Raw genomic sequence first — 24,315 nt, 5'->3', positions numbered from 1 at the left:
CATTTGGCTTCAGGGTTCCTCATACAAAGACTGCTATGACTACCTGCTGCAAAGCACTGATTCAATATAAGATTAATATGGCAGTTCAAATCTGGTTTTAAAAAAGTTCACAGGATTTATGTATCTTCGGCATTGTCAGATCAAGTATTTTCTTACTGTCTGCCGCCAAAATAAAAACATTAAGCCAGCATAAGCACAGTATCACTTGGTCCAGCAGAGTATGCAGCAACGTGACCATTTCAGCCTGTTCCAGTCAAAATGTGTGCTGCTAATGGCAGTAATGGGGGGACTGTGTCATGGCAAGGAAATTGTACCCTTGACTTCCATAACTTAGGTTGTTACAAGGAAGAAAGGCAGAAATGTGCAAGTCTAAAGGTGAATAAAGGATTTTGGTTTAGTATCAGTAATTTCAATCGATTTTGTGTGCCTCTCACAGCTAAACAGTACTCGTTATTCTTGGGTTTTGTACTATTTTATAAAACTCTGATTTGATGGGAACAATAGTAAAATAGTTGAACTACTGATTGCGGAAATAAACCAAACAGTAAAAAGTTTCAAAGAGTTGACAGATTGCAAAATGGTCTACTCTTCTGAAACTTCAGTTTCTCAGAGACACTTGAAAAAAGAGTATCTGTTACTTTGAATATTCTGAAATAGAATTTTTGCTGGTCTTTGATCTTTGGAATTTTAATAATATATCAGAAGAACATATGGTTATGCTGCTTACTTTATATTAGATAAAATGAGTTATGTGAAAAAAAGTGGTTAGGTTCTAAAGTCTTTAAGAGAGATAATCTTGAAGTTATAATTTTGATGAAATTAGATTTCAAATACTTATTTTCTGCTCTTTTTTCATGTATTGTCTTTTACAAGAAAGCAAAATAGTAGGAGATCTTTTTTAAAAAAAGGATCTGTATATGTAGCAGGTGGTTTGAGAATCGTTACTTACAAATTTCTTTGAAAATGTTAATAGGAGTGTAAGCAGGTTACGTGTATATAAGATTTGTATCGCAGACTTGCTGCAGAATTCTGTTCTTTTCTCTCCTGAAAAGCTGGAAGAATTTAGTCAGTTCAGAAGCTTGATGACTACCCATCCTATTTGATTTAACCATTGTTGCTAACAGAGAATACACTAATTTATTTTGTTCTGTTGCAGGTAAATTGTCAGACATAAAGTCTACGTGGTCCTCTGGCCCAATCTCTCACACACAAGCCTCTTTATCCCATGAACTATGGAAGGTACCCAGAAACACTACTGCTCCTACAAGACCTCCTCCAGGCTTAACAAACACCAAGCCATCATCTACATGGGGTGCCAGTCCCCTGGGTTGGACCAGCTCTTACTCCTCTGGTACTCCTGACTTCTATATCATATAGCACCACAGCGCCTTCCTTTTGGAATTGTTTGTTGTTGTTCTGTCTTACAATAGTGAGACACCCCGCAGCTTTGTATTAGACTCCAGATGGTTGAGGTTTAATACAAGCAGAGTGTATCCATTTTGAGGATGAAGCTCATGTTTGTTTATTTTAGTTAGAATAGGTTGTAAATGAAGCTGTCATCTTTCAGGTCGTCATATTAGTAATTTTACCTGTGAATTGCCAAATACTTTCACTCCTACTCACGGTTAGGATTTTTTTCCTGTTTTCTTATTTTTAAAAATAGATTTTAAGTGTGTTTCTTGTTTCGTGGTATGATCTGTGACTTCCTACAAGACTTTGATAAGTGAATCATCCTATGAAATTTAACATGGAACACATTTTTGGATGTGAAGCATTTAGGACCTGATGGCGTTTGAGGACCTGCAGGGAATGTCTTAATTATTTCATGCAGACTCCTTTTTAGATGTCATTATTTTGCTTAAATACAAATGTGAGAAACCACAATTATGGCTATATAAATGTATGCATCATATTTGTCTGTGAAGTATTGTCAGCTTCAAAGGCAAGTATTACACATATTTTATCTAACTGAATATTTTATTAATATGCTTTCACTAAGATGGAAATTAAACCTTCTTCATACCATTTATTTTGAATGTTTTCTGCACCAAAGCCCCACCTGCTGGCCAGATACTGTTAGTACCAGAATTCTGTCTGAAGCCAGTGTGGTCACACATGTGACTACAGAAGTACTGCAGTTTTTCAAATGCCACTAATAAATACCAAGCTTGTACAGTTTCTCATTGTAAAACATCAGGCTGAGGTTGGAAAAGCAGGTTTTGCTGGTGATACCCACGTATCTTTAATCAGAACGTTGTCAGTGCAGAAATATCTGTTTTGAATAAGTCGTATACATTAATCTTATCATTGGCAACATAGCAGAGTGCTGCAGAGCTATAAAAATCTTTAATAGCAACCAGCAATCTGAGCTTGGACATCCGAATTGCTTTTAAAATGTTTCTTCCAAAGTAATTTTCATGTAACCTGAAGATGCAGTTTATTGCAGTGACGTACCTGCATCCCAAAGTTATTGTGGGAATGTGAAAAATGCCACAGATCTTCTAAATGTAACAAAAGCAGGTTTTCTTTTGGCAACCTTTCATTCCAAAGAAAATAAATCAAGATGTGAGTAAACTGCTGTAAGATTTGTTTATGATGGCAATTTCTCTTGCTAGTATGTTGTGATTCCAGATAAGTTTTCTTCTTGCAATATGTTCTCCACATTGTGATGAAATGTTTTGTTGCGGAATTTGTATTTCAGGTTCAGCATGGAGTACTGACAGCTCAGGGAGAACAAGCAGCTGGCTGGTTCTTCGAAACCTCACACCCCAGGTAACTAGAGTTGTACATAACTAGTTATGGAAAGAGACTTGTCGTATTTGAGAGATGATAAGAACATTTATCAACCTTGATAATCTGGTTCGTTTGAAGGGAAAATAATTATTCTGCATTTATTCCAATTGTCTGTCTTCTGCAGGCAATCTGTTAAGTTTTTTAAGCGCTGTCAAATCAAATATGAGCTTTAAGACCATGTAATTAGTCATTCAGTGTGCACCACTTCTGTATGTGTAAGCTTAGAGGTGAATAATGTCTTACAGCAGGTTCAGAGGTATACAAGCTGCATTTTCTGTGGGGTTTTGTTTTTCTTCTAAATCTGTCAGATCCTCTAGTCCTCTCTGTAGTATCGTTCAAAAGGAAGAACATAAGCTCCAAACCATCCAAAGTAACCCTGGGGAAAAATTAGTTAAATTTAGGAGCAATGCTTTTTCTTCAACTTATTTGTAGACTTCTGATTGTAAATATAGCTTGTATCACATAATTGGGGAAGTTTTGTGCACTGGACTGCAGGGAAGTCTTAAAAAGACAGGATGTCTCACTCAATGAAGACAGTGATAAGTCTATAAATAAATTCCTCTTATGGAAGTCAAGCATATTTTTTTCTTTCACACCTGCTTAGTCTTTAGCTTTAAAACTTGTTCAACAGGCAATAATTTTGAAGTGAAACCACAAAAGCACAGATAAATCTTTTCCCCCTTCTCTCTTACCAGATTGATGGTTCCACACTGCGGACACTGTGTTTGCAGCATGGCCCTCTAATAACATTCCACCTGAACCTGACACAAGGGAATGCTGTGGTCCGATACAGTTCCAAGGAAGAAGCAGCCAAGGCCCAAAAGTCTTTGCATATGTACGTTTCTGCTTTGTTTTTCCTTTGTTACAAAGCTACTTTTATCTTGGAACCTCTTCTCTTAAGCAACAAAATGAGCAGTTTTAGCTGTTTTAAAATCCATGTGACTAACTGGTATAGAACACAAGAGCTGGAGAATTTGAGTGATAAAATCAGTGAGGTTAGGAAGGATTAAAAATATAACAAATATAAAGACTGATGTTTGAAAAGAATACTTATCTGCTTAGAAAGGAAATTTCTTTATCAACATTTGTAGCATGAGTGTGATTAAAACACTGATTGTAGAGGAAATAGTTTGCTCTATGCCCAAACGATAAGGGTGGACCTTTCCTTAATAAAATGTTATAAAGCAGCATTCAGAGCTGACTGGAGATGAAAAATTGACCCATCTTAGTTACATCAATTTAAATGTGGCATCAGGTAAAAGAAATGCTGCCAAATGCGAAATTGATATCTGACTTTAAAGATGAGTACTTATATTAAATATGTACATATTAAAGTCCTTATGTTATCAGTGATTTGGAAGGCCTCCATTTAGTTGTTTTTTTAATAGGTTGTGGCATACCTATAGTTGCAGTGCTGGCAAAGAACAGGACAGACCTTGCTGAACGACAGAAAGGCACAGCAATACATGCCTTTGGGTTGCTGGCAAAATACAGTGGGATTTGTGGAAGCCAACAGGACAGTATTAAAGATATCAGCCACTGTCTGTTTCACAGATGAATGTTTGCATGGAGTTGATTGCTGGAAAATACATCACAGAGTGAACAGGCTCAGATCCCATCCCTCCCATCTGATTTGATAAGGGAATGGCTCACTCACTCTCTCTCAAGTTGCGTGGGGGTTTTGTTATGTAAATTAGAAACAGCAGTGATTAAATACTTCTTGAAAATTAATTTAAAATTCTATGAAAATTCAAGCCTAGAGTGCAGACTGTCTCCTGCGATGTATGTTGGCTAAATGAGGTAGTCTCCACACGTGTGGCTTTGTTTGCCTGTCGATATAGACAGGTAAATATGAAATAGTAGAGAGGGGTCTTTTTAAAGAGAATGGGGTTCCTAAAAGTGAGCAGATTTGGCCTAATCCGTCATCTCAAATTTAACACGGGGTGGGTAACGGATGCACAGAAATCTTGGATATCTCCAAAAGCACCGCCTGCGCCCCTCGTTTCACGTCGCCTTTTGCTCTTGTCCCTAGGTGTGTCCTGGGAAACACTACCATCTTGGCCGAGTTTGCTGGTGAAGAGGAAGTAAACCGTTTCTTAGCACAAGGCCAGCCCCTGCCGCCCACCTCCAGCTGGCAGTCCAACACTGGAAGCAACCAGACGCGCCTGGGCTCAGCGGGCGGCTCGCACGGCTTGGTGCGTGGCGACGCCGGCCACTGGAACAGCCCCTGCCTGGGCGGCAAGGGCAGCAGCGACCTGCTGTGGGGTGGGGTGCCCCAGTACTCCAGCAGCCTCTGGGGACCCCCCAGCACCGACGACGGCAGAGTTATCGGGAGCCCCACACCTCTGAATACTCTTCTTCCAGGTGATCTTCTCAGTGGGGAGTCCATCTAGGAAACGAGAGAAACAAAATGGAAATAACAATCATCAGCACTAAAGGAAAAATAAAATTTGTAACCCTTTCCAGTCCCGGGCTTGATGAAGAATCCAGCTTTAACAGATCAGACTGGCAGCCCTTTTTTAGTACCTCTGTCCAATATCGAATATGAAACTGCAGAAGTCCTTGTGAACTGTTAATGAAACAGTATGGGCTACTTTTGGTCAGTGTCACATGCTAATGACAGGTTTTATTTTTTTCATGGCTTTTTGTTTTATGTTGTCTTTTTATGTTTGTATGGTGATTTTAAAAACAAACTATAAAAGCTGCTTAGAATAGGTCTATCATGAAGGGCACTTTTCAGAATTTGGGCTGGAAAGGGTTATTTTATCAACTTGGGGGGGGGAAGGGGAAATGAAAGCCTATTTAAAATGAGCCTGTGACTATTATGCACATTACCAGAGGCGGACCCAATAATCAGAAAGGGTGAAGTGTGATATTTACCATTGGTACAGAAAAGTAATGAATCTGAATGGTAACTCTTGACTGTACAGGTTGAATGGGGGGAGGGCGGGCGGGGGCTGGGGTATCTCTGTGTCCACTACTCCCATGGATCTGCCTATGCACATTACCCTTGTTTCATTACTTTTTCATGTCATTTTTTTAATCCCAAAAATATAAAAAGTTAAAAAAAAAAAAAAAGAACATATCAAACATGCAAATACTTGAATCCAGCAGGCCAATAACAAAATGTGAACACTTTCTAAGTCTAATTATTACACTTCCAGGTTGGCATCAGTACACAAAAAACAGGCTCTAAGAATTTTTTTTTTAAAGTTCAGACTATATGTTTTTGTTTGAACAGGTGTATGTATGTGAGTGTGCTTGTGTGTATGTGTGTGTACGTGTGCGCCCACGTGTGATTTAACTAAAAGTGTGAATTTTTTCCTTTTATTCAGTATATGCTTTTTATTTGCTCATTGGTCAAATGTTTAATTGTTATTAGCTTCTAACTTTGCACTGAGTGTCCGCAGCCCTTCTTGTAGCTAATCCTATAACGGTAAAAAGGAGAAAAAAAAAAGAAAGAAAAAAAAAAGAAAAAAAAGAAAGAAACTGATAGAAGGGGCCGGCGACAATTCACGTGTAAATGTTTACTCAAGGACTCTTATCGCATTTTAAAAATTACAGTGTGTATCTCTGGAGAATAATATGTATATCTACCTTTAGCGGCTTTTTATTGTGGACTAATGCAAGAAAATTATTACCGGAGTATTGCACCATTTTTCCATTCGGAATATAAAGTTTAAAAAAATACTGTTGTTGAACTGTGGCCATAGATAATTGTAAAGAGTGGATAGTTCCCTTGCAAGCAGGAACAGAAACAAGCACTTGGACATAGGTTTTGACTGCTTTTGGAGGAGCCAGGAGTTTTGGCTCTCACCTGTTTACAGACCTTTTTTCTCCTTCAAACTTTAAAATAAAAAAGGAATTAAAAAAAAAAAAAAGAAAAAAAAAGAAAAAAAAAAAAGACTTCCATCGTAAAGAAAACTATTTTCAGAATGAAGATATGCTACTTCAGAGCTCTGGGATTGAACAGTGTTGTTGTATTATTCTTTTCTTTGGCCATTGCTGTGTACTATTTTTGTTGTTGTTTTCCTCCTCTTCGTCAAAGTGGCGAAAACTTTGTGATCACTATCTTGCACATGGTGGAAGATGTCTCAGGAAAGCCGGGTTTCCCGAGGAGCAACTCCACACCATTTCATGTATTTTTAAAACCCAACTCCTAGCACTGAAGATATTATTAAAAAACAAAATAAAAAAGACAGTAAGAAAGAAGAAAATACCTAATCTAATGTGTAGCAGTTACATATTTACCAAATAATGGACTCAAAAGAAATAGATGTTTGAAGAGTGCTTTATATATTAAAAAATTGCTTTATGTTTAAAAAAAGATCAATGTTTTTGATTGTTTTGAAAGGAAGAAAGACAATGGAATAACATACACTTCAAGTATGTTTTAAAAATTATATGAACATTGTGCTCCCTGCCTGCTTGGATCAGGAAACTTGTGCATTACATTTTTTTTTTTTTTGGAAGATTAGCTTTTTAATGGTTTTATCAGATTTAAAGGGTCCTGCAAGATTGCAAATTAACAAAAGCTGGTTTTATAGAGGATCATGAACTATGCACAAACTGGGTTCAAGACTTGTTTTTTTCTCAAGTTTTAGTAGTGTATTTAGCTGAATAACCTTTCCTCAGAGTAATTGCATCTCATTGCCATTACACGCCTCCTACATATATATATTTTATATATATATATACACACACACTCTCTTATATAAAATATGTATGTGTGTATGTGCGTGTTTACATACAATTTTTCATGCTGAAGTTTAGCATTGAGTTGTAGAAAAACTCCTGATATTTTGAAATTGGGAATGAAAATTTCTGTTTAGGGTTGGTGGGGTGGGTTTTTGTTTGGGGGCGCTTTTTTTTTTTTTGCCTTTCCTTTTGGATTAAAGATGTCTGTAACTCTGAGATTAAAAACAAACAAACAAACAATTGTGGCTTTTAATGTTCTTTCTCCTCATAGAATGTGATTGTTAAAGAACATGCACCGAAAGTTGCTTTCAAGAGTACGAAGATTCTTTGAAACTTAATAAATTGCAGTTTTTTCTTGGCTGTTCAAATAATGTGTATTTTTCTTTTATGCAGGGGATACTAAAAAAAAAAAAAAAGTAAAATCTCATAAGGTGTTTCATGGAGGAAGTTTAACACTTTCAATATTAATGAGATTTAAGTGTAAAGCCAGGCAAATCACTCCTGTAAGTGTAGTCACACACTTGGAATATGTGTTTGTTGATGATGGCTTGTACCACAAATGCTTTGCATATCACATCCGGAAGAGTGATGCATAAAAAGCAGTAATCATTTTTTGTTATGTTTTTCTCATTTATTCATGTCTGTAATAATACAGTAGATTAATGGCTAACACTTTGAGTATGGAGAGACTGGAGGCTAAAGGCTCCTCTCCAGCTCCGCTGTTCAATCACGCTGTAGCTTCCCATTTTCTGGACCTAAATGTCTCTAGATCAAAATTGCCAGTTCCACTAAATTTTATGAAGCGGGCAAATAGCCCATAAATAAGATGGGAAAGAAACAAAAATATTTTCATGTTTGGCCTTTCAGGTTTGAACTCAAGGGAGATAAGTTGAATAGCTAACCAGGTGTAGCAGGCAAATCGCAGAAGGTTCCTGGAGGGACCCAAACTTGCTCCATCTCCCTTGCCTAAAGATGAGCTTACGTTCTCCTCCCACCTCCCTAAAACCAGTTCTTTACTTCTTGGTGGCATTACGGTGATTTATACTGAAAGCGTGATTTATCCCAAGTCTCCAGTGGTTGAGTCTGGACAGTATAACTCATGGCACTTCTTTTGAGAAGGAAAGTAACTCGTGAAGAACTGGATTACCGAGGAAGCAGCTCACAGCACCGAACAGCTCTGCCAGCACCAGGGCTTCAGCCCAGCTTTCTGCTGGGGGGGTCTTTTCTCTCGCTGGGCTACTCTGCCATGAGCTGTGCGTGCAAGGAGAAAGACCCCTGAGCAGCGAGAAACCCAACCAACTCTTGAGTTTGCAGTTTGCTGACAGGTATGATACAGTTACAAATTATCAAAACTAGATTTTGGGGTCAGTTCTGTTACCTAAATAGCTAAAATTTCCAATCTGCAGCCTGTTCTGCGAATCTCATCCAGTATCTATACTGCCCCAATATTGCACAGCTGTTGTCATAGTTGTTTTTTTACTGTGAACTGCTTCCCCTTCCCATCCCCTACTATTTTTTTTAATATTTTTTTTCTCTTCCAGGTGTTGGTATTGAAATTCTTGGAAGAGTTTCTATTTTTTTTTTCTTTTTTTGAGCAAGGAGGGCTTTCAGTTTCAACTTTCCTGAGTTTTGTTTGCTTAGACATCAAAGTCCATCACAGAGTCAGATGTTTCAGGTAATGAGAGCATTTGTCATCCGTAAGGTTGGCAGATGGCTTTTTGTAAATCTGATACACTCTCAAAATTTAGTATCCACCCTGGTATGTTAAAAGAAATATAGCTTTTGGCCAAAATCGATCTTATAGTGTTCGGGTAGAAGTTTTTATTTTCAGTGTCATACTCTCTTCTGCTTTAATATTATCAAATATTTCTGAAATTGTAAAGATAGCTCTTGATGCTAAGGACGATCCTTATGTCTCAAGAATCTTTACAAGAGAACATCTAAAGAATTTGTGTTTTTAATGTATATTGCATTTACTGTATCTTCCATAGCACTTTCACTGCATGGCTCCCCTATCTTCTAAGCCAAGAGAATTTCTCTTTCCTAAGTGGTCTGAAACTGTCAAACTTCTTAGTTACTTGTCTAGTTTGTGGGTGGCACTGGCAGAGCAGATTGTTTCGCTACTTCTGCTCCAAAAATATATTATTGTTCTTGATCATTCAATATATGATTGTGTATGTGAAGGAGCATTTTAATTAAAAATGTATATGGCTATCTGTATATGTTAAGACTTATTGGAGTTGGAAGAGTCTGGAAATGGAACCGAAATGCCCTTTCAGACGGGGGTTTTGGGCAGCTATAGCGTGGAGCATACCTGTGGTACCAGATCAAAGATCGCCACGGCGCCCCGCAAAGATCGTCTCACGCCGCCGTATACGAACTGCTGCTAGATGTCTGTTAGCGTCCTCGCGTTGTCAAAATGACAGGTGTACGAATTGTATCACTGTATTGATGCTGAATGTACAATCTCTGCAAAAGTCCTGCGTAGCCAGCTTCAGGGAAGGGGAGTTCTGGAAATTCAGAAACGGAGATCGGACGAACTCTGTACGTGAACTGTCCGGGTGCCTGACTTACCCGCGTTCCCCACGAAAACCCAAGGTAAACGACAGCTCCATAAATGTGTGGAAATGTCTGTGATTCGTGATGTTACCTTTAGTGGGAATTCAGAGGAGACTATGGGCCCATCCACGGACCACACAGGACAATTTTAGCTCCCTGCAGGTCTCTTGGACTGTTTTACCCAGGTCCTTGGGTGGCTTCGAAGGCGGTAACATACCCGGGAAACCTTAAAGTCTACGGGAGCAGCCAAACGTCTGTCCTCTCACATCCCCCCCCTTGTTCCCAGGGGGTCTCTTCCAGTAATATTGTGCTCTTGGAATTTGGGAGAGGCGCCTCCAGCACTCATCCACATTGTAGCTTTCCTGAGGGAGGACGGACTGCTAACGTGCCCATGTTCTAGTGGGCTCTAGGTGTCTTCCTCCAGCGGATACACCCATTCTCAGGTTAACTATTGCTTGCTGCAAGTTGCCAGACTACATGCTCTAACGGCCCCTCCAGCCTGTGCAAAGACAGTAGAGTTGACCATTTTAAATTACTCGCGCTCCCACCGTTTTCTCCTCTCTAATGACGACGTTTCATTAGAAGCGAATATGACACTTTGTCCTGTGTGTGCCCCCGGTGTTTGTTTTTTACTGTCAGATGCATTGGAAACAAGTTGCTTGTAAATTTTCTCTGATGAAAACGTGGTCCCAGTGCAGTCATGATTTCAGGGTTATTAAAATGTTATAAAACACAATAAGCTGGAAGATTGCTTTGCTTTCAATAAATAGTAGTAGTAGTAAAGGTGGCTTGCCTTGAACTAGCCATGAAGCTGGGACTGCTGGTGAGAAATCCCCCCAGCTGCTGCCTGCCTGTAGGCAGATCGCATCAAATAGTGACCTGTCCTAAATCGTTTTGGTCAGGGGATCGACTCAGTGATAGTCCAAACTGTGGCAGATTCCTCTCTCACTGCTCTGTAGTTCTTTCTCCTTTGCTCACTCCTTCATTTATGTTGGAAAAATATTTTCAAGCAGACTGAAGACCTGTGTGCTGACAGTGCTGGAAAGGAGCAGATGCTGTTTCTGTTTTTGCAGTGGTCTCCTTGGTGTGACTACAGTACTTCTGTTTTTTCTGTCTCTACCCTATAGGAGTAGGAGAAAACAGATTTGGCATTATTTTATCCAATTTGAAGTGGTACCCACTTGTTCTGCTTTTTCTGTCTCCTTCCCAACTCTTCTCTCCCTACAGATTACAGGAGACTTCTGACAGAGGCAGAGGAAATCAGTATTTTTCAGGTAAAGAACTGCAGCTTCTACCCGTGTGAAGTACACAGAAATGTATTTCTACTCCAGAAATGCAATCACGGTGCTTGGTGGGAGATTCCGCACAAGCATAAAGTACCTGAACTAAGAGGCACAGACACCAGTCCCCGTAGCTGAGCGGGCCTTGCCTCTCTCTTTGGGACGATCCCACGTTCAGCTGTATGATTGTAGGACGAATGGTAGTTGGCAACTAGTTCTGATTACCTTGTAATGCTTTTATTGCTAAATAGTTTAAAAAAAATAAATCTTCCAGGATGGGGAGAGTTGCACTTTCCCAGCCTGTGTAAGTGGGCAACAGCAAAGGTAAAATGCAACAGGTGGATGAGGCAAGCTAGTGAGGCCGGGAGCACAGGGATGGAAAAAAAAAACGTATAAGGAACTGCTTGATTCCGTTCGGTTATCTGTAGGGGGAGTTCATTTCTGAGTACCACCCCCAGAGAAGTGTTCCCTACTAGCTCTATCTCAGTGAAGGTTTTCTTTATACATCAGTGTGTAAGCATGAGCACCCAGTAAAGTAGTTCTAAAGCTATGTTCAACACATTGCATTATTCTAACATCCTTTATTTCTCGCTCTTCTGCTTGCCTACTACATGTTTTGGTGCTGTCTCCCCCACCTGCATTTTAAACTTTTGCTGTACCCGGAAGAAATTTCAAAATTATTCTCTCATAGTGCTTCAGCAGCCTTGAAAAATAGTTTCCTGGGGCTTTCCTGAAAAACCTGTGCAAGAACTGAAGCTCAGGGACACAGGGACCAGTGACTCCCAGCCCAGCACCTGGCCTGTGACAGCCCCTGGTGCTGCTTTCAAGCCCGACCATTAGAGACAAAAATGGGTGTTGACACAAAATAAAGCTTAATATTTAGTCTGCAGTGCACTGGTTGCTCATGATTTAGTGGAGATTCAGGAGCAAAGCCCTAAACCCTGGGAATACGAGGAAGAGAAAGTATCCAAATATAATGGTATCCCAGTACATAGGTAAGAGGTTGCATTGTCCTCTAGTGTAGATAACACCAAGTAAAGGTGTTGATCTTTATCACCTTACAGTTCCAGCACCCATCTGTGCTTTGGAATCCAGGTTCCAAGACACTCGTGATTTACCCCCGTAGGCTCCAGCTGTAGCTGAGAAGAAAGGGAAGCTTTTCTGAAATAAGCCTAGTGAGAAGTGGTTGGAGAATTCTCCTTTTCCACTTGGACCTTCAACAAGGCTGGGAGGCCAAATAGCATATTTTCCAGATGGGATTGTTCTTAGGATTCTTGTCAACACAGTGCATTTAAAGTGCACTATTCCACCTGGCAGGAGAAGTGACTGAAGTATTTTTAAAAATGCTTCTCCTGCTGCTGGCTGTGCCCCAGCCCCCGCCTGTCCCATCCCGTCCCGAGGGCGCTGGGCGCAGGAGTGCCGGGGCTTGGGGTGCGCCGTGGTCGGCTCGTGGTGCAGGTCCTGCACCAGGGAGATGGAGCAGGGCTGGCTTCAAGGAGCTTCCCACAGCCCGGCCTTGCCTTGTTGCCTGTCTGGGCAGCCTGGTTTTGTTAGGCTGGGAGCATTTTAAAAAAAAAGTATGAGGGCAGTTTAGGTGTTTACATGCTCACTGAGGCTCCTAAATGGAGGCTTCTGGGTTTGAAAAAACTTCAAGCAAATTTCTGCCTGTCTCCTGTTGGCTGAGAGGTCATCATTAAAAGGCAAAGTGCTGTGAAGCTGCCTTGCAGATGCTTCAAGTCCTGCGGCATGCAGCTGCTGAGGGTTGTGTGGTTATCGGGGTGCCAGGCCCCCGAGAGGTGGCAGGATGGGTGATGCTGGTGCTGAGCGGCCGTGCACCTTCACAACTGTGCAGCCCACATGTCTTCCCTCACACCTATGGCTTCATACACTGAAATGTCCCCTCGGAAAAAAGCTGGGCACTGCCCAAAACCCACGCTAGCCCTCATTTTGGACCCATCTACGTGCCCACATCTTCATCCCTCGGCCAGCAACAAACCCAGTGGGGTTGTCACGGTGTCGGGGCAGAACAAAGCAGAACAAAGGGCTGACTGTGGGCAGCAGCAGAGGGGCTCCTCTCCCATCCCCCAGCACGGCCGGGGGGGACACACAGGAGCCCCCCCAGCAGCAAGGAGCCGCCCGGCTGCAGCCGCTGAGCAGCACTGGGGGGGGCGGGAGGGATCCGCCAGCACCAGGCCGGGACCCCCGGGGTGGTGGCAATGTTGCGGGGCTGGGAGCCTAGAGGGGGGTCTGGGGCAGCCCCCGGCTTTGTGCCCCCCCTATAATTCAGTGCAATTCAGCACAATTCAGTACAGGGAACGGGAGCAGCGCAGTGCGTGTTGTGGAGGTGTGTGAGGCATGGCTGTCCTCCCCAAAAATCCTTCCCCAAAGCCTTCCCCCAAAGTCCTCCCCAAAATCCTCCCCAAAGTCCTCTCACAAATCCTCCCCAAAGTCCTCCCCAAGCCCTCCCCACAGGCTCACATTGAGCCACGCATTTGACCAAGCTCCTTGCTTGGAAGCCATCTCAGGCCGATTTTGTGTCATTGCCGGGAGGGTGCGACATGACAGAGCACGACCCGGAGCACAAGCGCTGTGAGGAGCGGCTGAGGGCACTGGGGGTGTTTGGTCTGGGGAAGAGGAGGCTCAGGGGAGGCCGCATTGCTCTCTGCAACTGCCTGAAAGGAAGGTGTGGGGAGCTGGGGGTCGGCCTCTTCTCACAGGTAACTGTGACAGGACTAGAGGGAATGGCCTCAAGTTGTGCCAGGGGAGGTTCAGGTTGGAAATGAGGAGACATTTCTTCTCAGAAAGAGCAGTCAGGTGTTGGGACGGGTTGCCTGGGATAGTGGTGAAGGCACCATCCTTGGGGGTATTCAAGGAAAGGTTGGATGTGGTGCTTGGGGACATGGTTCAGTGGGTGATGGTGGTGGTAGGGGGATGGTAGGACCAGATGATCTTGGAGGTCTGTTCCAACCCTAATGATTCCGGGATTCTAGGATCCTATGACTCTTCGGAGCTCCCAAGGCAGCAGGACGTATTTCCCCCCCGGGAAGCAGGGAAGGGCACTGCCCCTGGGGCCTGCTGCTGCTGCCCCCATGCCGCCTCTCGCGTGGCCACCCGGCGTGCAGAGCAGGGCCCCGAGGACCCCCTGGGAGCGCCCTGGTTTGGCTCATGGGATGCGAGGACAGTGGGGTCAGGCTCTGCAGAGCACTCAGCCTGCCGGCTTGTTTTCCCCAGAGCTGCACCTCGCTCAGCGCAAGGCCCTGAAGACAAACACGGCTAATTATACCCCCAACAAGTGCGTGCTGCTCTCCCTTTTAAAATGTTTTGCTTTCTCGTTCAGTGTCCTTGGCTGAAGTGTTTGTGCCACTGCTCCCCATCAATCACACCCCGAGCAAGCTGCAGCAGCCAGCACCAATTAGGCACAGCACCCGGGCGCAGCTGAGGCCTCCCCCCGCGGGCAGCGCCGCTGTCACTGGCGTGCAGCTCTCGCGGGCGGCATCTTGATTCCCCCTGATTGTTTGTGCACACAAATTAAGCGGGAGCATCTCGCCGCGGTTTGATGGGCTGTGCCACATGATGTGGAACAGAACCAGGGCGAGCACACGGCGCTCTGCTCCTGGGGGACGTGGGCGAGAGCAAGGACGGGGCTGGAGGCTGCTATGGCCGCGAGTCCAAGCGGGGAAAGGAGAGGGAGGAAGGGAGAGCTGCCATGGGAAGATGCTCGGGATCTTTCCAGCATCTCGGGGATGGGAAGAGCAGCCCTTGGTTCTGCATGGGATGGGGTCAAGTTGCTGCAAAGGGTTTTTGTGTAGAAAAGCAGCACCAGGGATCTCAGCAGCAGCCAGGGCTGGGCTGTGAGTGCTGCATGCCCGGCACGCAGGGGCTGTGGTGCTCGGAGCTGCTCGTGGAAGGACAGCAACTGGGGCACTGCCACCCCACAGGGGCAAGGATGTGTCCCTGTCCTGCTGTCCTCAGGCACTGCCACCCCGCAGGGGCAGGGACATGTCCTCGTCCCGCTGTCCTCTGCTACAAAGATGGTGTCAAAGCAGAACGGCTCCTCAGGGCCACCTACACATGGATGTAACAGACCACCTGTGGAAAAAAAAAAAAAAGAAAAAGAAACTTAAACTACAGCTAATTAATTACAAGGAATGGTGTGACAAGACCTCTGCAGTCCCAGGGGTGGGATGGGGAGCACAAGCACTGCCACTGCCTGGGATGGGGTGGCTCGCTGGGCACAGAGGCTTTTCCCCAGATCCCCCATCCGTTGTTATAGCAGCCTCCAGCACACAGCCAAGGGAACCAAGGACCCTTCAGCCCCAGCAAGTCCCAATTCCCCCAGGCCACATTGATGGGCATCATCCCTTCCCCATGCTGCATCTTCACACACAGGAGGGCTTTGAGCAGCTGCTCTGGAGGCGAGAGCCCCTTCACTGCTTCCCTCAGCCCCCAAAGAGAAGCCCCCAGGCTGCAGATGCCCAGGGTTAATCCTGTCCCCGCAGGTGTGCTGGGGACAGCTGAGTGCTTCAGCACCGAGCTGGGCTTCCCCAAAACCCCAGCAGGAAGCGTCCGACCTGGCTACTCGCTCCCTGCAGGCCAGGGAAGCGGCCGGGTGGGCAATTCTTGCTCCTCTTTCCACTCAGGTGCCCATGGGGTGGTGGCAGCCCTCGCCACCCCCTGTGTGCACCGCTTGGGCTCTGCTCCATCGATGATCACCTGCCCTCAGCTTCCTGCTGCCAGTTGTTGGATTTTGTAGCTGTGATCTGGGGAGCAAAAGCCAGCTCAGTTCTTGCCTCTACACCGCCCTGCGTGACCCAGCTGCCCTGCGAGGGCCCTCAACTGCATCCTTCTGCTAAAGCAAAGGATGAACCCGATTGTATGCCCGCGTAGGCCACCAGGCACAGGACCTTCGGATTTAAACTCCCTTGGTGTATTTGCAGTCAGGCCACCTCCTGGCACATGGCTGTGCGCAGGCAGAAGGCAGGGGCGGGCTCGCAGGACAGGCACCAGGAGCTCTTAGGGTGCTTCCTGACTCGTGTGGTTCTCCCAGGTCCCACAAACCCCCTAAGGAGCAAAGCCAGAGCCCCCTGCGGAGCCCCAGGAGGCTGGCATCCCTCCTGACCACCCCCGCAGCCAGGCCCGTGGCTGTGCAGCACCCCCAGGCACTGCAGCCCCCAGCCAAAGCTGCCCTGCCGCAGCCCCCTCCCAGCCATCTCCCCTTCCCCAGCGTGCCGGGGGGGGGTCACCCCAGGCCTTGGGGGGGTGTGTGGGGGTGTATAACACAGCCAGGCATTGGGTGTGCTGCTCCAATGGCTCTGCTCATTGCTGAGCATCCCGCCCCCGCTGCTTTGGGCTGGGGGGGGAAGAGGGTGGGGGGACAGGGGGCTCTGCCCGCTGCCTGCGGGATGCCAAAGGCACCGGGGCTTCGTGCATCGCCCTGGTGGCACAGGGCCGGAGCACCCCGCGGGCCGCGTGCCGCCAGGTGGGCCTGGCTGCCAGGAGCGAGCTCTCGTTGCGCTCTGTTTCCTACCAGGAGGAGACCCCTTTTCCCCAGGGATCGCCTCTGCCCAAGCCGTGCCGTGTGCCCTGGCAGTTCTGGGCTAGGAACAACTGCTGCTTCGCTGCCATCCGGCCTCCCCGCCCCGCACAGCACCACGGCACCACGAGGTAGGTGCACGGGGGGGGCACCCGACCCCCACGGCCCCAGCTGGCACCAGGGGGTCCCGCTGCGGCTGCCCACCCTCCCAGTGCCTCTCCTGGCCTCAGCCCGTGCCAGGCTCGGGCAGGGGGATTTTCGCCCTCCCAGAGCTGCCGGCAGCCCCTGCCACTGAGGCGGTGCCCGTGGGGACAGTGCCTGGGGGGACACACGAGGTTTGGCATTGGGGAGGGTCAGCTCCTGTGTCAGGGTCAGCCCTGCTCGGGGAGGACCGACAGGATCCCGGTGTGTGATCCCCAGCGATCCAGGCTGGTGTGAGCAGGGACACACCGCCTTCGGGATGGGTTTCTGACCCCAGCTCCCGTGGGCACGGGACAGGTTGGGCGGCTCTTCAATCTGCCAGGCTTTGACATCTTTATGGTGTTTGTGTGGCTGCCAAGCAGGTTAAACGCGCCTTACAGCGAGGGTGGGCTGTACAAGGGGAGAGGAAATGGGTGCACGCCGCAGTATTGTAAATACTGCCCTTCTGTGCTCTTCTCCCGCTCCTTTTGTTATCGCTTTTTAATGTGTTTATGGTTTTTATTACGGTGGATCAGGTGTCTTTTAAGGGCTGCTGTTTTTTTCTGTACTTGAACGCGAGACAAGCTGTTTTATTTTTAGTTACTCACCGCTTGGTTAAAAAAAATGCGGTGGTTGAGTTATCAGGAAAATCACCCCACCGGGTGCACCGACAGTGCCAGGGGAGCTGGGGCTGTGCCAGGACACGCCAGATAAGGGCAGGGCACGGAGGAGGGAAAACAAATACAGTGATAAGGGGTCTGGGCACAAAGCAGTTGTATCAGGCACTACGGCGTTGGAGGCACCGCAGAAAGAAACCCACACGTTTTCCAGCTCTACTTTGCAACGTTTATTGGGTACACTTAAAAAAAAAAACAGACATAGAAAAGAGAAAACTGAAGAGATGCATAGACCATGATATTGCCTGCTCTACGCGCCTACTCAAGTACAAAACCAAAACTACTTTGGACACTGGACGTGCCGGTGTTAACATAGCTGCCCCAGAACATGGCACGGGCCAGTGCTGGGGCCAGGAGGACGCAGGACCCGGCGGAGACCCGGGAGGGTGGCACTGGCAGGGTGCAGCACGGCACATGGATGCCCACGTCTGCTTTTTGATGTGAGCAGCCAGAGCCCCGTCACTTGCCCCCTTCCTGGCGGGCGAGGAGCCTCCCGCCTGCCCGCAAGCTCGCTGTCGCACCGCTGCAGCCCCAGCACTTCGAGCCCCCCCCTTGCCTCGGCTCACCTCCGCCTGCTGGCTCGCGCAGCGGTTTCTCAGGTGGGCGTCCTGCTTTTTTGGGAACTCGCCCTCTCCCTGCACCTTCCCGGCGCTGGCCAAACCAAAGCGACCGGCATCCCATCCGAGGGTCTCCTCCTTTCGCCCCACAAACCCTCTCTGGTCCCAGCGGGCTGGGCGGGGACGAGGAGGGAAGGGGTGGGAGGGAGCGGGGTCGCTTTTGGCCGAGGCAGCGCCTCTCCCCACCCAGCCCACCTGAGTTCCCAGCCGCCGCCGTCCTGCCAGCCCCGGGCGGCCGGCTCAGCACACCGAGCAGCTGTTGGTCTTGTTCATGGGCGGCCGCAGCGTGTGCTCCTTGGGGAACGTCTCCCTCCTCTTGCAGAGCGCGGGGCTGAGCCGGCTGGGCAGGTTGGCTTGCTGCAGCAGCTCCCTGAAGACCTCCAGCACGTTCTCGTTGTCCTTGGCCGAGGTCTCCACGAAGCGGCTGTTCCAGTCCAGCTCCACCAGTGACAGCGCATCCTCCGCCGGCACCTGCCGCTCGCCGCCGCTCTCCGCCTTGTTGCCGACCACCACGATGGGGGGAAACTTGTCCTCCTTCACCTCCAGGATCTCCTCCCGCAGGCTCTTGACGCTCTCGAAGGACTCGGCGTCGTCGACGGCGTAGACCAGGGCGAAGGCGTCGCTGTTCTGGATGGAGAGCTTCCTCATGGCCGGGAAGGAGTAGCTGCCGCTGGTGTCCAGGATTTCCACCGTGACCGTGGCGCCGCTCACCTCGTACTCCTTGCTGTGCAGCTCCTCCACCGTGCGCCGGTGCTTGGGCTCGAAGGTGTCCAGCAGGAAGCGGCGGATCAGCGCCGTCTTGCCCACGCCGGCAGCGCCCAAGAAGACCAGGCGCACGTGGTTCTTCTCCTTCACCACCAGGGACATGGCTGGGCGCGGAGGCTTTCCAGGGGACGGGATGCTCTGCAGCTGGCGCTCAAGCTGTGGGTGTCCCTGGGTGGCTGCAGCCCCAGTGTCTGTCTGTCTGTCCGTCCCTGCAGCCCCGTGCAGCCGGCGAAGTTTGGTGCCACCTCCCTGCAAACTTTTCCCGGCCGTTCTGCTGCAGACGCTACCGTTCCCCAGACCTGCTCATCTTTTATCCTGGTTCCTCTCTGCCATGTGGCACCCGGCTGTCCAATCTCCGTGGGTTGAGGGTGCTGAAGGAGGAGGGCAGGGAGGGAGGAGAGCGGGGTGCTCCGGGCCAATCCGCGGCGCTCAGCCCTGGAAAGCCACTCCAGCCCTGGAGAGCACCGCGCTGCGTTGCACATTGCGCTTGCATCTCTCGCCGCTGCCGGCAGCGCCGGGGAGCTGGCAGCGTTGCAGCCGGCCAGCCCTACCCAGAGAGCAGCCTGTGCTTCTTGGCATGGGCTTGTACTCAGCAGGGGAGCTGAGCCGCGCTCGCCCTCCCGTTGGGTGGCTCATGGGCGGACATGGCAGGGGGACATCTGCAGCCTTGCCCACGCCTGTCTGGGTCCGGAGCTCGTTTTTGGAGCGGCGTGCTGCGAACGTGCCCAACCGCTCCGTTATCCTATGAAATGTTTGACCTGAGGGGGGAAGTAAGATCTCCCTGAAAGCCGTGCGTCATAGTCTCCATGTTCAGCTGTCAGTTATTCTGTGATTTTATGAAATATTTAGCTTGGGGGGAAAATAAAATCTCCCTGCAAATGGTGCGCTGTCATCTCCGAGAGCAAATCACAGACAGTCGCGGGTGGGACCGCTGACCCTGCGCGGGCTGCAGCAAGGCTTTGACCCAGAGCTGCCAAGGTCTCCGCAGGACCCAGGGCAGTTTGGGCTCTGGCACAGAAGCTGCAAACCCAGTGAACAGAGGGCAGCTGCGGTCGGAGGTGCTCCGTGTCCCTGACACCGGCTGCTGAGAGGTTTTGGAAGTGGGACGCGTTCCCAGGGCAGCAGCGTGGCAAAAATGGGGTCAGAGCCAGGCTGTGCGAGCTCAGCAACGCCTAGCCCCTCCGAGGGCAGGGCGAGACGCTGGCCTGTGATGCTGGTGGAACCCTCAGCACCGGGAAATGATTTTCAAACCACACAACCCTCCTGACCAAATACCAGTGTTCAGCTTGTGGGTTCAGGCTGAGCACACAGCGTCAGGAGGGAAGGGGTGGTTGATTTACCAGGCAGAGGAGCAGGGCGCATGATGTTTCCCTTCTCTGGGCGGCCAGACATCACATCGGGAAGCGGGTTTGCTGGTGAGCATGCAGGTTGCCATGTCTGGACACTTTTCCTCAGCAGCCACCTCTTATCCTTCATGCTAGAGTCATCACTTTTCATCACTCGTGCAGCTGATTTATGAAAAGTGCAAATAAAGAGGGAGCTTGTTGACAAGACAAAGTAAGTCTTTATCAAAATTCTGTGTGTGTGTGTATTTTTTTCCTAGCTGTGGACTAGTTTCTGTAATTTTCATGCAGTTGGTTTCCTTTCGCTAGCAAACTACCAGTTGGTTTTTCTTTTGATAGCAAACTACCAGTTTCATCATTTAGTTCTGACTGTGTTTGTTCTGCTGATTTCAAAAGCCCTTTTCACAAGAGTTACTCCTGCCTCTTAATTCCCCAACTGCAACTGTATTTTAGCAGTATTAAGCACTTTCCTTATCTGATCCTATTACGAGGAGAGCCAGGAGGTTTCACTGGGGTTAGCAGGGTCCCTGCTCAGTCTGCACAGGGAGAAGAGGAAAGCCTGATGGGATGGGTGGTGGGTGTCCAAAACTACCCGTGGCATCCGTGGGGTTTGGCACCACCCAGTAGTGCACCATCCACCACGGTATTAGAAGGAGCTGAGGATGCAGAAGGCATCCTGGTGTGGCCACAGGGCTGCTGTTGGCCAAAAACTGGGAGGAGAGATGGATTCGCAGTGAGTGCCTGGGGACCGCCAGCATTGAGCACAGGACCGAAGGGAGGGCTTGTAGCTGCAGCAGTGACTGATTTCGGTGCCTGGCGTGCCACCGACTCCAGTGGCAATGAAGGCCCAAAGGCAGCGTGGAGCAGGGCACAGCAAACTATGTTACCCCAGCTTTGGAAGCTGTTTAAAGCCAAAAACGATGTAAATCAGGAAGGAATTCTGCTCATGCTTCTTTGTGCTCAGACAGCTGCAGGGCTTTTCAGGAGGAGAGGCAACGCGCGTCCCGCAGCAGCTCCCAGCTGGCTCTGGGGCCAAAGTCATCCCCCAGGCAGGGGATCCCAGGGGGACACCGGTCTCCAAATGCCCCGTCCTGTCTCCGAACCATCACCACTACTGCCGGCAGCCTCCAAGATGAAGCTACAGCTGATGGACACGATGGGACACACCGAGCTGCTCCTCTGGCCATGGGAGGGTTCCCAAATTGTCATAGGGAAGGTGACCCTGGTGCCACCATGCAGGTCATGGTGCTCCGACCCCACAGGTCTGCGTGGCTGGGGACAGCCATCGGGGAGCTGCACCGGCAGAGCAAGCAGTCCTTCCTTGTGTGCATGCAGAAAGACAACAATATTCCAGGGCTGTCAGCAGCCGGAGGCATTCCTGCCAAGAAATGTGTTCTGGATGCTCGTGATAGGAGTGAATAGGCTGCCCCTGGTTGTGGTGAGTTTCTGTAAAGGTTACGCAGAGTTAAACAGAGAAATTTGTTGCAGATAAGGCAGTCCCCAGCCTTTGTGCTGCGCCGCACACAGTGTGTGCACGGCCCACATGATTTTTCACATCAGTTGTCCCCTGTTAGTTTTCACATCCGTGCTGCTATGGTTACCGAGAGCCTGAAAGGTTTTAAATCTCCCTCAGAGCAATGGAGGATTTCAGAGGTAATCTTGTTAAGAGATGAGCAATGAATATTTCCAAAGGCCTTTTGCATGAATATCTTGTTCCACATTAACTGATGTCCACTGGCAGAAGGAAAGCAAAGCGCGGGGGGACCCTGTGAAGACAAGGGAGAAACAAGGAGGGAGGAGGGCAGCGACTCATTTTCCATCACAGCCTTTTGTGTCCACAGCTATGATGTGTTTAAATACAATATTTTTTCAAGGCAGGCTTGGCAGGCCACCTTGGGGCAGGTATTACAAAAACAGGCATCGTTTCAGCCTGTGATTGCCCCAGGGAAAGACCCATGGGACATTTACGGGTCCTTCAGCAAAGCCCCTGCTGAACAGGGCTGAGCTGGCTCCTGCCTTCAGCAGGGCTGCAGGGAGCGGGCAGGATCTGGCCCTCGTGGTGCTGGGCTTGATAATGGAGATGGAGAGGGACTGTTCGATCTCACACTGCAGGCAGAGGCAGGGCACGCACTGTGACCTCGGCTCCTGCTGCCGTCCCAGGAGGGACAAGGGGACCGTGATGCCCCGAGGGGACCGTGGTGCCCCAAGGGACATCACGGTGACCTCGCGGTAACCAGAGCGTGGTGGGAAAACAGCGCTGAGCTGCGGGCCAGCGGGGAGGAGCGAGGGCAGCAGGAGGAGAGGACAAAGCAGCAAGGACAGAGCGTGCTGGTGGGTTGGGGGCAGGAGGAGCCCCGCTCCTTTGGGAGGCTGGAGCAGGGGAGCCTGGTTGGGCATCCTCAGCCGCAGCCCTCATCAGACCTGGAGCAATTTGGGGAAGGATGCTGGAAAATGATAGGTGTGCTGCTTCTTGCCAAATGCCCACCAGGGTTTCTACAGCAGCCGGGCACTGCTCGAGGTGGGCTGGAAGGAGGACGGGTGCAGGGGGAAGAGACCATGGTCCACAGGGACAGGGACAGTGGCCGGCAGGTGCTGAGCCGGACCTAGAGGAGGAGCAGGGTTGAAGGCAGAGTGAAAATGAAATGAAAAATGAAATGAAAATGAAATGAAAAAAGCCAACACCACTTGGTACAGGGGGGCACGGGGTGCTGCACACACAAGCACACTCCACTCCCAGTGCTTGTAGCGGGATGGGACGCGTGATGCAGCAGTGCCTCGGCCGTACAGTTCCTGAAGCAGCCTGTACAGGAGGGAGGGAGTTCCTTTTGTTTGGCATTTGAGCTGAGCTCTTCCAAAAAAAGTCTTAAAGTCCTGACAGGTTTTGCAGCATCTTTAATGAATGTTCATTTATTGCAAGAGCAAGCCTGACATTCGGTCAGCCTCAAACACCGCGCAGGATCCCCCCGAGCACACGAACCTTCCCCACCAGCCCTGTGCTCCCCAGCCCTACTGCTAGGACACGACTCCTGCAGAAGGACAACTCGCAGATTTCAGCAGGGATCAGCCCCTGCTGCACTGAGGTGGGTTTTCGGGGAGCTTGTGCTGTGGGGCTCAGCCATGGAGCTCCTGTACACTGGCACCATGCTGGGCACTGCCAGCACCCCACTGCTGGGTGTGATGCCCCAGCAGCCTGCACGTGCCCAGCCCAGCACCCTGTGGCTCTGCACCCCACGACGGGGCAGGGATGCAGCCCGTGCCCGCAGGATGCTCCCACCCCATGCGACCCGCCGGCCTCCTGCCTCTTGGTTGTGCACATGGTTAAATGCATGGTGTACGTGAGAGTGGCTGCGTGTGCAGGAGGTCTTGCTGGTGTTCCCGCCGAGACGATGAGAAGGAAGCAGCAGTAATGAGAAACCAACAGAGACCGTCCCTGCGAGCAGCACGGCCCCAGCTGCTTCCCTTCACCGCAGGCACAAGCCCAGGGGGGTCCAGGGTGGGGGGGGCGAAGCGTTATTTCTGCTCCAGGACAGATCCCTGGGTGGGAAACCTGAAAACACCAGGGTAGGAGCGTGCTGGCACCCCCAGCCAGCACGACAGTAGGGGGTTAAAGCTGCCTGTCCCCCGGCAGGAGATTAAATCCCACTGGCCTTTGATTTCCCGACAGGTGAGAGGAGAAATCTGACCCTTCGTATAGCTTCCGCCCCCCCGCGCAGGGGATGCATAGATGTACCAGCCATACGTGGGGCGCCGTGGCACCGCCGGCTGGAACAGCGTGTCGCCCGATGGATCCTGTTCCCGGGGCCGCCGCGGGGACGTGCAGGCTCGGCCGCGGGCTGACCCCAGTGCCGGATGGAGCTGGTGGCTTAATTA

At 49.3% G+C, this 24,315-nt stretch overlaps 2 protein-coding genes across 21 annotated transcripts in view; one reads left to right on the top strand and one right to left on the bottom strand.

Annotated features, from left to right (window-relative positions):
• Positions 1-7,859, top strand: part of TNRC6C (trinucleotide repeat containing adaptor 6C) — a 297,118-nt gene extending 289,259 nt beyond the window's left edge. For all 20 annotated transcript variants that reach the window (XM_080560646.1, XM_080560645.1, XM_080560641.1 and 17 more), the window contains 4 exons: positions 1,157-1,351; positions 2,702-2,772; positions 3,489-3,628; positions 4,826-7,859. In XM_080560646.1, coding sequence (XP_080416772.1) covers positions 1,157-1,351; positions 2,702-2,772; positions 3,489-3,628; positions 4,826-5,186 — 767 coding nt within the window. In that variant the 3' untranslated portion in view covers positions 5,187-7,859. The remainder of the gene's footprint in view (positions 1-1,156; positions 1,352-2,701; positions 2,773-3,488; positions 3,629-4,825) is intronic.
• Positions 7,860-17,005: 9,146 nt separating this feature from the next.
• On the bottom strand, positions 17,006-20,881 carry LOC308179898 (GTP-binding protein Rhes-like). The gene has a single exon (XM_080560726.1). It carries the CDS (start codon positions 19,202-19,204, stop codon positions 18,578-18,580), a length of 627 nt encoding a protein of 208 aa, XP_080416852.1. The 5' UTR covers positions 19,205-20,881; the 3' UTR covers positions 17,006-18,577.
• Positions 20,882-24,315: the final 3,434 nt, after the last annotated feature.

This window comes from Anser brachyrhynchus (assembly GCF_964034855.1).
Source record: "Anser brachyrhynchus genome assembly, chromosome: 18".
Lineage (NCBI taxonomy): Eukaryota > Metazoa > Chordata > Aves > Anseriformes > Anatidae > Anser > Anser brachyrhynchus.
This window is presented reverse-complemented; position numbering and strand designations above follow the sequence as displayed.